Source organism: Leptinotarsa decemlineata, unplaced genomic scaffold, assembly GCF_025532065.1.
Source record: "Leptinotarsa decemlineata unplaced genomic scaffold, Ldec_3_MD MMD2_P_RNA_scaffold_12, whole genome shotgun sequence".
Lineage (NCBI taxonomy): Eukaryota > Metazoa > Arthropoda > Insecta > Coleoptera > Chrysomelidae > Leptinotarsa > Leptinotarsa decemlineata.
Genome location: NW_027412526.1, coordinates 7,719,751 through 7,732,816, shown reverse-complemented (window position 1 = coordinate 7,732,816; position 13,066 = coordinate 7,719,751). Strand labels below are relative to the sequence as shown.

General features: G+C 35.9%; 1 protein-coding gene across 5 annotated transcripts in view; it reads left to right on the top strand.

The window, feature by feature from the left end:
* Iml1 (GATOR complex protein Iml1) overlaps positions 1 to 13,066 on the top strand; it is a 73,604-nt gene that overhangs the window by 34,869 nt on the left and 25,669 nt on the right. For 3 of the 5 annotated variants that reach the window (XM_074173581.1, XM_074173568.1, XM_074173573.1), the window contains 4 exons: positions 2,124 to 2,541; positions 6,338 to 6,529; positions 8,188 to 8,374; positions 8,506 to 8,577. In XM_074173581.1, the coding sequence (XP_074029682.1) occupies positions 2,124 to 2,541; positions 6,338 to 6,529; positions 8,188 to 8,374; positions 8,506 to 8,577 (869 nt within the window). The remainder of the gene's footprint in view (positions 1 to 2,123; positions 2,542 to 6,337; positions 6,530 to 8,187; positions 8,375 to 8,505; positions 8,578 to 13,066) is intronic. The other 2 variants (XM_074173593.1, XM_074173584.1) reach the window with 1 other exon arrangement.

Genomic DNA, 13,066 nt, shown 5'->3' with positions numbered 1-13,066 from the left:
CTCTGTCCATAAAAGTCCCACGAGTAGCTAGAGAAAGAAGGTCAATCACGGCAGAGCCCCGCATTACCGTGACAAGGCGATGCTACGAAGGGAGGGTGCCCGGTATCTCGAAGGTTCCGTAGAGACAGCTGATAGGCTCAGTGTCATTAATCCCCTCAGCACGGATACACACACCTTAGGATTAAGCCATCGTTGGGATGCCATTCACTTAGGGAATAACAGAACCACAAGTGATTCTGTCATTCCCTTATCCAGCGGGCTACTTGGAAGCAGGCATCCGATGGCCGGTTTGCTCAACCCCCACATCCCAAGCCATAGCACACGCCAAAAACAGCATACACAGTGGTTCAGGCAGTGAAAGATGAACAAGGACTGCCAACCCGCCGAGGGGTCTGGGTAGTATGGTAGATAAGGCAAAACTTCGACAATCAATTCGTTTAATTTTCGAATGATGATTTGTAAAACGTGTGTTGTCATGGACCAGGATCTAGCTGCAGTGCAGACTGCTGCTGGCGCAATTTCCGGTACATTTTGCCCATTTCCTCAGTTATAGTAAATTACACCAGCCGCTGACCATCATACAGTAACTATGTTCTTTTTTGGTGGGTTTTTGCCTTTGGGAAGTGCTTGGGTGGCTTATCGGTGTCCAACCACAACTTGAACGTGTTCTCTTGTCGTATAGGATCCACTTTTCATCACACGTACACGTGATGATCCGATACAACAAAGAGTCGTTTTGGTTGCGCAAAAGCAATAAAGAACAGACCTAGAAACGTGAAATTTCTATCGATAGTTCAAATCGTGGAGCACCTACTTTTCGAGGTTTTTGGCCGTTCCAATGAGTTTTAAACCATCAAAAGCTGCATTGGAGCTGACGCCCAGTTTTTCCGTCATCCCACGCACCGTTTGTGATGGGTCAGTCTCCACCAGGTTCCTTAAATCCTCGATCGGGATTACTGTAGGTCGCCCACTTCTGAGCTCATCATCGGGGCTAAAATCTCCGGAACCAAATTTCGCAAACCAACACCATCAACACTATCATTGCCAAATATCTGGTTTTTTGGGCTGTTTCGGCAGCGCTTTGGTTAGATTTGAATTCGTAGTGAAAAATTGGTTGAAAATGATAAAGTAATAAGCAAAAAATTTAAATTTGATAAAATTGAACAGCATCAATGTATAGAGTATAAAAATCTCTATCGATCAGTATAAACCACCACACAGTAGAATAAATATTTATCGGGATATGGAGCTACAAAAAGACCTGGCATCAAAACGGACAAAACTTTCGAAACGACCTAGTGAAATTCAAAAAATTATAACTAACTGCTCATTATTTTTTTGAAACAAGGATTTCAAACGTTGAGATATTTTCTCATATCTAATGTACAAGCTATTGTGAGAATTTTTTCAATATTGTCTGTGTCTTTAAAATCAATTTGGCTATATCCTTCAATACATATCATATATTGGTGTAATACAGATTAGTTTCTCTCACAAAATAGTAGTAGAAGCATTGAAAAAAAATTGTTTATATGGCCACAAAGCTTTGAAAGGTACGAGATAGTTCAATAAATTACACTAACGTTTAGTCTCCATATTTTTCTGTGGCATTGTAAAATGTTGTCACTTCTTCACTTCTTACAAATATAATGTATACAGTGCTTTTCTTTAATGTCCCCCTCCCTTTTATTTTTTGAACAGGTCAACTCAAAAAATTAATATATGGGATAATGAAATTAATGCATGAATACTTTATTTTGAAGTGAAATTGACAGATGAAACTTTCAATATGGCGACTGTTCAAAAAATAAAAGGGGGGGAATTGAAGAAATGTACTGTATTTAGTTTCATAATAATGAAATTTTTGAATACATTAGATAGTACCACATTACTCTCCAAAAAAAGTTTGTGGTTGCTTACAAAAAAAGTATCACTAATAACAAGAGATATTCCATTTCTCTTCCTCTACGTTTTTATGGTTTATCTCTTGAGTCAGTCAGCTCTTCAAAGGGGTTCTTGGTTTGAAAAATCCTTCTCTTCTTTCATTCAACCTGAAAATTTGTCTCTGCTAATGCAACTCCCGAATCAACATATCACCGTTCACTAACAGTTTTTTCCACTAGGAGTCGATTGGAAATCCCTAACGATTTCCGCTTGCCTACCGATCACCACCGATTATTTCCCCGACAGAAGGGCCCTCAACATCGACTACGTTGTATCCTTGTACAACCTTCTGCCTGACAGCGTAAACGCAGACTTTGCGCAACAGCACTCGACGTACAAGAGGCCTTTGACGACGGTGGAGGTGTTCAGAGAGCTCGTATCGCAACGTTTGTCCCAAGGCTTCCAGTTGATCCTAATGGCGGATCCCAACATCGATCTGAATAACATGATGTCGGTTCCGAACCCGAAGATGAGGGGATCCGTTGTGAGTAAGAGGCAGACGGAGAACGACGAGAGTTACTTCTTGTCCATTGGAAGGTTGTTTCACATCATATCGTTGTCTGGGAATACCATTTCTGTAACGAGATACCGACCAAGGTGGGTTTATAACGAATTTTCACCGGAAAGAAGTATGCAGCGTGTCAAACCTAGAAAGAGACTTGAGAATTGTCTGATATGAGCGGGCACATTAAGAATTCTCAGGTTTCTTCTTAGATTTTACAAGCTCTAATATTTTTTTGTACATTGCATTAACCACTAAACATTGCGGAGGTAAATAGTTCCTCTCCCTCTTAACTTTTGAACGGGGCAAGATATGAAAAGAAACTATTTTCAGTAATTTTTGATGCGAAAGGCAATGGGAACAGACCGGCGAGAATCAGGCTTTCAACCAACTCATCACTCAACTTGAAACCACTTCTTTCTAGTTTTTTGGAGGTGTCTATTACTTGATTCACATAATGTTCCATTGAGTCACAGTTGTCGAATCTCAACTAAATTAACTTGCGTAATAGTCCGATTTTCCTCGCAAATCCCGAATCTTCATAAAGTCTTCTTAAATTTTCCCAGACTTCTTTCGCAGACAATACATCTTTCACGTGTATGAAGAGTGGCGGATTTAGCGTTAAAATCAGTTTAGCTTTAGCCTTACTTATCAAAGCTGAATCGGTTTCGATTCCATCACTTGGACAGTCCCTCTAGGATAATACGGTTTCGACCGTATTATCCTAGAGGGAGAAAAAACCACGCGGGACTGGGCCCATAACCTGTTATAAATGCACTTTTGAGCAGGAAAGGAAAGCAATAATTACTAGCTTTGTTGAGTTCTGACAACGACTAACTATTTTTTTATTTCAACATCTTTGACCTTCAAATAGAATAACAAGTACATACAGTGGAGGGGATGAAGTGACCAGCAAATCCTTCATGCAAACAAGTAGTATTGGTTGTCTAATGATATGACTCAAAGCTATTGTAATTTAACATGACATCACTCGCCCCAAAGAAGGCGCTTTCAACTATTTTTAGAAAAGGGGTCTTGCGATCCTTCGCTCGAAAGGTATTTCAATTTTCTATACAACAACCTCGACTGTTTTAAATTTGGAGTTGTTGATGTATGAATCGGAGACTCGGAAAAATGATAATTCGTAACTTTGCATCCAAAAGCGAATTGAAACAGCTCCAATTTTAGTTATCACAGGTTACAAAAGTTTGTAATGTGTAAGATAAATAACTTGTTCACGGAAATTAATTGTATTAAAAATGAAATTGAACCAAAGTTTTTGACAAAAAAGCGCATTCCTGATTTCAATTCAGTTTAGGATTTTTTATGATGCCTATGTAGATAAGTATCCGCAACATGTTAACCCAGTAACAGAAAGTAATATATAAGCTTGATAGCTGTCACTATTGATACTGATAATTCGCTTCATTCAATTTCAGTCAAAGCAATTTTTCGGTTTTTTTGGCCGTGTCTTGCAGGTTGTGTCCCACATATCTAGAGGATATTCTACTTGTAATTCATATTTGTAAAATCATTCACCCTCGGATTCAAGAGATTGTAGCCAACAATCAAGATGAATTCGAGAATACAGTTGTTATCCAACAAGATTGTGTGCTCCCACATTTCTTAGGCCGGTAAGGTAGTAATATAGCTAGGAGAGTTCCAGCTCAAAATCCCATGTATTTTCTTATGGCACTTCATTCTGGCAATTTTACGACCTCCGATCGGAACCTTGTGGAACACCCAACTCACGTAGTCGTCCCCACTCCTACACTTTTGCCGTTATTCAGTCAACCAATCAGAAGCTACCGCGCATACAGCGGAAAATTCAAATTAGTAGATGAAAAGGCGTGTTCTGGCTCACTTCAAGGTCGCGCGTCGTTGGTAGGTGTTTCAGGGAGAGACTAGTGAGTGGGAGAGAGAAACGTGTGACGTAATCGTTGCAGAGTAGGATGGAATGAATATGGAAGGGCATGGCCCCCCTTGTGACTCCGCCTCAGCCCTCGGGCCTTCTTAGGCCTTCACCCCTCGGGTCCCCTTGTCACGTACCAGTCACGTATCAGACATACGCCAGTGGCGGATCCAGAAAATCATTTTGGGGAAGGGGGAAGTTTACAACTCAGAGTATGGGGTATGTAACCCCTCCATAAAGCACCTAGTCCTTGGAGGCTGTGTATTGATATTCAGTAGTATGCATTCAGGAACAAACATTTGAAGACAAATAAAATGAAAATCATTGCTTTGTTTTAAATATGGTATTATAACTAAAATTTTTTGCCCTTGCCATCATTAGCATTGAGAAACAATATGTTCAGGTACACGATTAAAGAATTAAAAAGTAGATTATAATGACTTTATATTAATCAAATTTATCAGTGGTCTAACATATCAATATTTTTATAATATAAACATAATATTTTTGATTTGTAAATTTTTATAGCACCTTCAGAGATAATTTTCTTATGTGCTTTCTTATGTGTATGTCCAAGACTTCTTTATCCTTCATTGTATTGGAAATATCGGGCTGTATGTGCGGTGAAGCCAAACCATTTAGTTTCTCTTCAGTCATTGTATTGCGTAGATATGTTTTTAATCGACGCTAAGCTGAAAAGTTATCTCTGTAAGAGATGTACAACAGTTGCAGTAATATCCTAATATTTGGGAGAGAATCGGCAAAACATTTCTTCGTTCTATTTCATTCTTTGGCAGTCCTTAACAATGTATCAGGGGATTTACCGTAGTACTTGTTTAAAGGGGAACCAAACAGTTTTCATACATTGTGATAAAAATAATAAACACTTCAAAGAGCTATCGGGAACACTAAAAGTCGGTGAAAAAAGACAAAAATATTAAGGAAGTACGAGAATATGTTGTCAAGCTTACCTTTGGTTTATTTAAAAAAATTCCACCTCCACTGCCACTCATCTCGTATCAGCACAAACCACAAGAATCGACTTGATTCACAATAAACAGAACAGAATGTTTGCGATAAATACAACGGTGCAACTATGATGAAACATATATTCAAAAAACATTTTATTGTGACATTTTCACTAAACAATTTTACAAAAACGCAACACTTGTTTCGCCATACAATGACTTGTTCGGGCGTGTCTTTACTAACTAAATTCCACATATTCGATGATTTATATATCTATTTTACAAGAATGAAGTTGGGTGTAGTAAGTCAAATTATGACTTTGATTAATATTCTGTAATTCAATATATTGTAATGTAATCATAACATTTATTTCGTCAAATTATATCTAATCTACTTACAATCCTCTAGGGAGGGTACGTGTCCCTGTGCCCTCCCCAAGATCCGCCACTGGACATACCCAGGCATGTGGATTGGGAACACCCTGCTCATTCACCGAATTTGAATCTTATCGATTTTTTCCTTTGGGGCTATATCAAATCGAAAGTTTATGATACGCAACCTGGGACAATATGGGAACTTAGAGGCAGAATTACCGAACCTTGTACTAGCATTACCTCAGAAACATTCCAAAATGTTAGAAGCGAGTTTGATAATAGACTGTTTTGCTGTCAGGAGTTTCAAAGAGAACATTTTGAACATTTGCTCAAATTATAACGAGATTGAAATGAAATGCTACCATATAAAAATCTGACATTGGGTGGCATAGTTACACAGTTCCTAGACCCAAATTCAAATATCGATAACTCCACAACCGTTTATCAAAATTGAAAAAGGTGAAAGCCATTATATAGTTAATTGAAATACCTCTCATACGAAATGTCACAAGACCCTTCTTTGCATTTGAAAAAAAAATGTAAAGAGAGGTCTTTAACTCATGAACTTCAAAAGTCACTTCACTGACTGACTCACTTTCCTCATAAATAAAAAAATCTGGAAAATTTCATTTTTAGGCATCCATATCCAGGTTTCAACTACCAATATCGCTACAGATTTCACGCACCTTGGCATGACACTTATGAAGAGTCTTACGCCACATTCACAACTGAAAAATTAGAGCATTACAACTGGAATTATCTAGATCACTATGTTTGTACAGGAGGCGATACAGAATTCGTTTTGGTGGATGCACTGAAATATTGGCGGTAAGTAAAAACCTCATTAGATTTTGTCAGATCCAAGATATATTGTTTACACAGTGTTCTAGGATTTAGTAAACAAGTGATAGCTATAAATCTTATACACTGGTAACTCTTTTTCGCATTGTTCACCATCGCTATTGGAATAGCTTAAATTCACCAAGTGTACTTGGCTTAAGACTCTATAATCGACTTCCACAAAGATATAGATCCTTTTCAAACCGGAAATTTCTTATTGAAGTGAAAAAGATACTAATTGATCTGTGTCCCTACTCCCTAGAAGATTATTTTGAATTAATTTTTTAAAGGACAACCTGTAAACATGTATTATTTCACTATCCTATGTTAATTGTATTTTGTCTGCAATCCTTGTTATGCATGTACATAATTTATTTTATTTTATCATTTTACTCACTGTACTTTGTTGTATGTCTATATGTTTTTTGACTTGTCCTATAGCTGTATTTGCTCGAATGGATAAATAAAGAATTGAAATTGACTACACAGGAAAAAGTCTGCGTTGTTATCACACTCGTTATTACTATTAGTACTTGTTCAAGGACGCCACATTTTAAACAGATAACAAAAATTTTAAGTAATTATAACTGCACCAATATCGTATTTCAACACTCAAATCGCGATCAGTTCCTGAACTGAACACGACGGCGAAAACCATCGCCGCATTCCCCGATTTCTATTCGTCACCGTAACATGACTTCAAATTTAATTTTATGACTCTTCAGCCGCCAATTCTTCAGTCCACATGGAATTCTTCAGTCCACATGGACTAGTTGGCAGCGGATTTATTTCTCTGTATTGTTTTTTTTTGCCTTTGAGAGAGCAGACACCTTTAACTATACACAATACCGTTTACTTCGACTATACAAGCTTGTTTACCAAGAACCAGCTTTTTGCTTGTTACATAATGTTCTCAAGGATCGTAGCTGGGCTCCCCTCTTCACCGACACTGATGCCAAATGTGTTATCATCAGCATACATCATTGTCTCCTCATTTGAGGTGAAAATATTTTGTAAATCATTTATATAAATTTTAAAGAGAAGGGGGCCCGATATTGATCCCTGAGGAACTCCTCTTTTTATTGATTGGAAATTATTTCTCTGATCTACATTTCAAACTACTTGAGAACGCTTCTTTAATTGACGATTTGTTTATTTTGTGGAAATTCATGTTAACTGAGAATACACTATAGAAACTATAAAAACACACTTTTGTCTATTTTCCACGATAGTTCTATATCATTACACCGTTACACAGTTATGAAAATGGTGTACTGACCGAAACTAGTCAACAAATGCAGAACTATCGTGGAAAATAGGCAAACGTGTGTTTTATGTTTATAGTGTATCCTCAGTGTACTTAAGAACGATTAGACAGATAGAATCGGATCAGTTTCAATGCTATCCTTCTTATTCCATGGTATTCCATTTTTTGTCATGATCGACACAATCAAAAGCTGCACTCAGGTCTATAAATATTCCCAAAACTGTTTTTTGTTTCCTGATTTGAAGATTTTATAGCGTTCAAAGTTATTTTGTTCTTATTAAGGTAATAAACAAGTTGATTATAAACAATGGTTTCAAATCGTTTTCAGTGAGCTCTTGGAATCCTCAATGTTATTGTTTCACTAAGAAATGAATTTCAGGTTTCGAGTATATTTGCTTCCTTTGAATAACGCAGCCACGAAGAAAATCATCGACGGGTCCGACCATTGCGACATCTACCAGGTCCAGACTAATTCGGAGCACCAGCAGATGGTAGACGGACTGATGAAGTTCATAGAGACGGCCGTGAACAAGATCAAAAGAGCTCCAGTTCCGAAAAAACCACGGGTTTGTGATGTATTGAATGTTCACGCTTCCATTGATTTTCTAAATGATTTCGTTGCGTTCTATTTTATAATATATTAACGTCTTATTTTGCATGTTCTAGAAGCTTCTACTTTTGTTTCTGCATGTTGTAGATGTCACTGAGTATATTAAGCCTTCCGACGATGGCCCAGCCTAGGCGTAACAGTATGAGCAATTTTCATCAGGTATAATTCTGGAATTTTTATTTTATTTCGATGTGGATTCTGGTAGGGATGTCCTAGTATAATTTTCTGTCGAATATGAGAATCGCATATAGATAATTCTAGTTTGTTTTTGTGAAGAAGGTAAAGCATATAGAAACTTGTTGCAATTTTGTGAATTGTCAGTGAGAATCTCGTTTTTCATAAATTTCTATCAAGTCAATTCCAACACAAAAATAAAATGCAATGAAAAATATTGACCTCAGACAAATTTATGGTCGAATCAAACATCGTGTGAGCGGTCTTCCTATAGTTTGGTATTTTGGACACTTACCATAGGTAGAGTATGAGCCACCTCGTCAACCTGTTTTTATGCAATGGCCGCTCGAATTTACCCTGTCTACGGCAAGGGAGCTGTATGCCAGAAAAAGGTGTTTGGGAAAATCCGAAACGCCTTGAGTATGCCACAATAATAAACTTCCTGTTTGGAATCGAGTGACTGTTCCCAACAGGTAGGATGTTGCTTTGGTTAACTAGATGTTTGTTATAAACCAACTGAATGACAAACTAACGTACATTTTAAACATTTATTGAATAAGAAATAAAAACTAATATTACAATAGCAAAACAAAAGAAACAACAAACATCAGGTGCATGTAATTGCCTAAACATATAATACCCGGTAATTATCTACTAAAATAAAAAGCGTGTACGCTAACACTACCTTCGACAAATTTTACTACAAATAACAGGTACGCCATTTTTCTTAATTTTGACAACTCGGGGCAGAAACGATACCAATATATAATCATTGCTCTTCACACCTCTGTATGCATAAGATATATAATTTGACAGGTTTACCAATCATTTACAAGTGTTCATTACACTTGTCTAAAATTTCAGAATATCAAAGTAAGCAACAGAGAACATAATATCAATAAATCGTTAATATTCAGATATAAAAGTATCAATAAACGAATACACAATTTAAACACAATAAAATCCATGACAATGGCACATAGTATAGATATAACACACAACAACCATGGATTAAGTAAATCTTTAAATCGTAATCAATAAAACACAGACATTTACGCAAAATGGGCTTTAGAGGAGGTTGTGACGACACCTTTTATTAATCTTCGGAGATTGATATTCCCGACATATAGACTCATTACAATTTATTTACCAAGAAAAGTTCGGTTATTCCTTCAGAATGATACTCACATAAAAATGAAATGTAATACTTCATCTTTCGGCTTCAGTAATAAATTGCTGCCACTTTTAATTTAATTTGTTTATTTCGGAATTAATACCGGTGGTTATGGGACTTCATTTCCAACTGATTATATTTTTATTACGCGTAATTTCACTGACGAAGAGTACTTCCACTCAATAGTTCAAACTGGACTGTCTTAACATTTCTGATTAACTTCGCGTAAACTTTCACTGACGGAGATCACTTCAATTATTGGACTGGTCAAACTAGACTGATTACATTTTTACTATCAACACTATCACTGACGGAAATCGCTTCCGTTCAACGGTTCAAACTAGACTGGTTACATTCTTACTAATTACTTTCACTGACGGAGATAACTTAAATTCGACGGACCAAACTGGACTGACTAATAACATTCCTGATTAACTTCGCGTAAACTTCCACTGACGGAGATCACTTCAATTCGACTGGTCAAACTAGACTGATTACATTTTTACTATTAACACTATCACTGACGGAGATCGCTTCCGTTCAACGGTTCAAACTAGACTGATTTAATGAAAATTTCGTTCCCGTATTTATAGCACGAATAATGATGCAATAATTTGAACACCTGCAATTCGCAGCTGCGCGACTTCCTTTGTTTAACGCGGCTTTCTGACCTCATTATTTATCTACAGCAAATTAGTGGTGACAGCTTTTATGATTATTAGACGGATGCCAGCAATTCTTATCTTACTCGACGGTCAGAACGCATCGGGGTTTTCGTTTAATTAAGCTAATTGGTGGCGCGAGTCATTTTGCGTTAATTGATCAATTTAACATTTCTCCGGGCCTACATACTTTAATTCACGATGTTTGTCTATCCGGATTGTCACAAACGTAGAGAATAAACGAACAATCGTTATTGTCCCAGGAACATTATTTTCATACACGAAATATAGAGTGTCATCATTGAAGTCGGCAATATATGATTTTTTTTTATCAACAGACTTACATGAAATTGGACTTTGGCATTGGTTTGTGCTTCGAATAAGGTCAAAAATATCACAAACAGGTAGAAATTCTTATTAGCTAGTGAACTTATATGAAAACAGGTCAATAAATTAAAAAATATTACATTCTTTACAGTCCAGAAGGTCAAGTTTCAAACCTTCCTTTTGAAAATTAATATCTTTGATTTTGTTATCAAGCTCGGGTTCTTCTTTAAGGCGGTGAGTAGCGTACGCTGAATTTACCTTTCCATTCTGAAAACTGTTTCTATGTTCCTTCATAAGTGCTTCAAATGTTCCTTCAGTTTGACCTATGTCGAACATCGGACATGAACCACCAGACAACTAATACACTCTTGATTTATCTGACACCAAACTCTTGTCTTTGTTTGTTTGTTTTGTTATACATGCTTTATTACCCAAAATCTGAACATCTTATTGGCAAAGTCTAGTAAAGTGAAACGTGTATATGGGACATTAAATTAACAAATATAAACTATAAAATAATGCTTAGAGACAAGAGCAGAGTATATGGACAGAACAATATTTGTCCCAGCTGAACAGATACAAATATAAGTGCATGCATATATAATGCTAAGTAATGAACATCAATAGCCAATTCGTGTTGATTTCAATAACTTGTTTAACCAAAGCTACATGCCAATTACTCGATAGAGCCTTGGTAGAATTCATCCACACTATAATAGGGCCTTCCAACAAGGAATTCTTTTACTTTCTTTCTGAATTTCTTTTCATTATATATTCGCCATAAATTAATGGGTAGATGATTAAATAACTTCTTGCTATTGAAAATAGCATGTGATAGTTCAAGTCATTATTGGTTTTAACCGCTTTATTTTCTAAGAAATTAGAAATACTTTAACTAGGTTGGACCAAAAATGTTAACATTTTTGTTTCGCGCATTTGCAAACCTTTTATAGAGAAAATCAAAAAAAATCTCAACAGTAGGTTTTGATACGGATTTTCATCAAGTATCGGCCAGTTCTATTCAATTTTAGATGTTATTAAAAGAGGTGAAAACAAAAAATATATTTTAAGTACGAAGAAAAAGCAAATCGTCAATTTATATTAAAAAATGTAATAAAAGCTGTGATATCTGAAATTAATATTTTAGAGTCAACTGTTTTGAAAAAGATGTTATGACCGAAACTTTTAATTGTGAATCAGAAGTTGATATTTCAAGTATGAGTTATAATGGAGATAGTACATTGAGGGTGTCTATTTTCCTATGAAATGTTTTTGCCAACATGAAAAATTGGTAAAGCTAGTAATGGCAAAGCTATTGTACAGCAAAACAGGTGTCACAACCTTTTCTAGTGAAAATCTTACAGTGAATTGTATCTGCAATTTTTTTAATTATTTCAGGGACCTATGAAGAATATATTTTTCCCAAACATACAGACTAATTCATGCCATACCCTACCAGAGTTCACAAAATATTTAACTTTTATAACAAATTCTCGACCTTTTGTTCAAGTCTCGACAGTTGAAATTCTGCTTTTAGATGAATCAATAATGCTTTCCGTTCACATAGATAGAATCTTTTTAATATTCATCCCAGTAGAATTTGTCACTAAGTACAGAGGTTAACTTCTAACGTCATCATTCTGATGAAGTAACAAGTTTATGTTTGAGCACTCTTCATCATTATTAAACACCTTTTTCAGACTAGTCAGTAACCCAGAGGCATATTCTGCTTTTTATTTATTTAAAAATGTACTCAATGTTTTTACATATACATCAGATATTCTGAAAAATCTCATCAGTTTAGTTTTGGGACAAAGGAAAGGTTTCTTTTGTTAAAAATCATTCACCTTAGACTTAATATGAATTTTGATTCACAGATATTTATTTGAAAATACAATTCATTTCATAGAAGCATGTTTTTAGCATTGAAAATTATAATTGATTTTTTTTGTTGTTGAAATGGATAATTCGGATATACAATTACGAGGGGTACTATTTATATTTCGGGAATAGCAAATAATAACAAACATTTTTCAATCAAAGTGGCTTTATTTTTTTCTAAATAATCCCCATTGATGCATTTGTTGAAATCATTTGTCAAAGCAGTTTTCCAATTCTTCTTGGAACATCTTCAAAACATAGTTTTTGAAAGCTTCAACTGTTTCTTTGCTGCTCGTAAAACGTTGACCACGCAATTTATCTTTGATATTCGGGAACAAAAAGAAGTCATTGGGTGCCAAATCAGGACTGTACGGAGGATGAGTCATCAATTGGATGTTTTGACTGCTCAAAAATTCACCTGGGGATATGC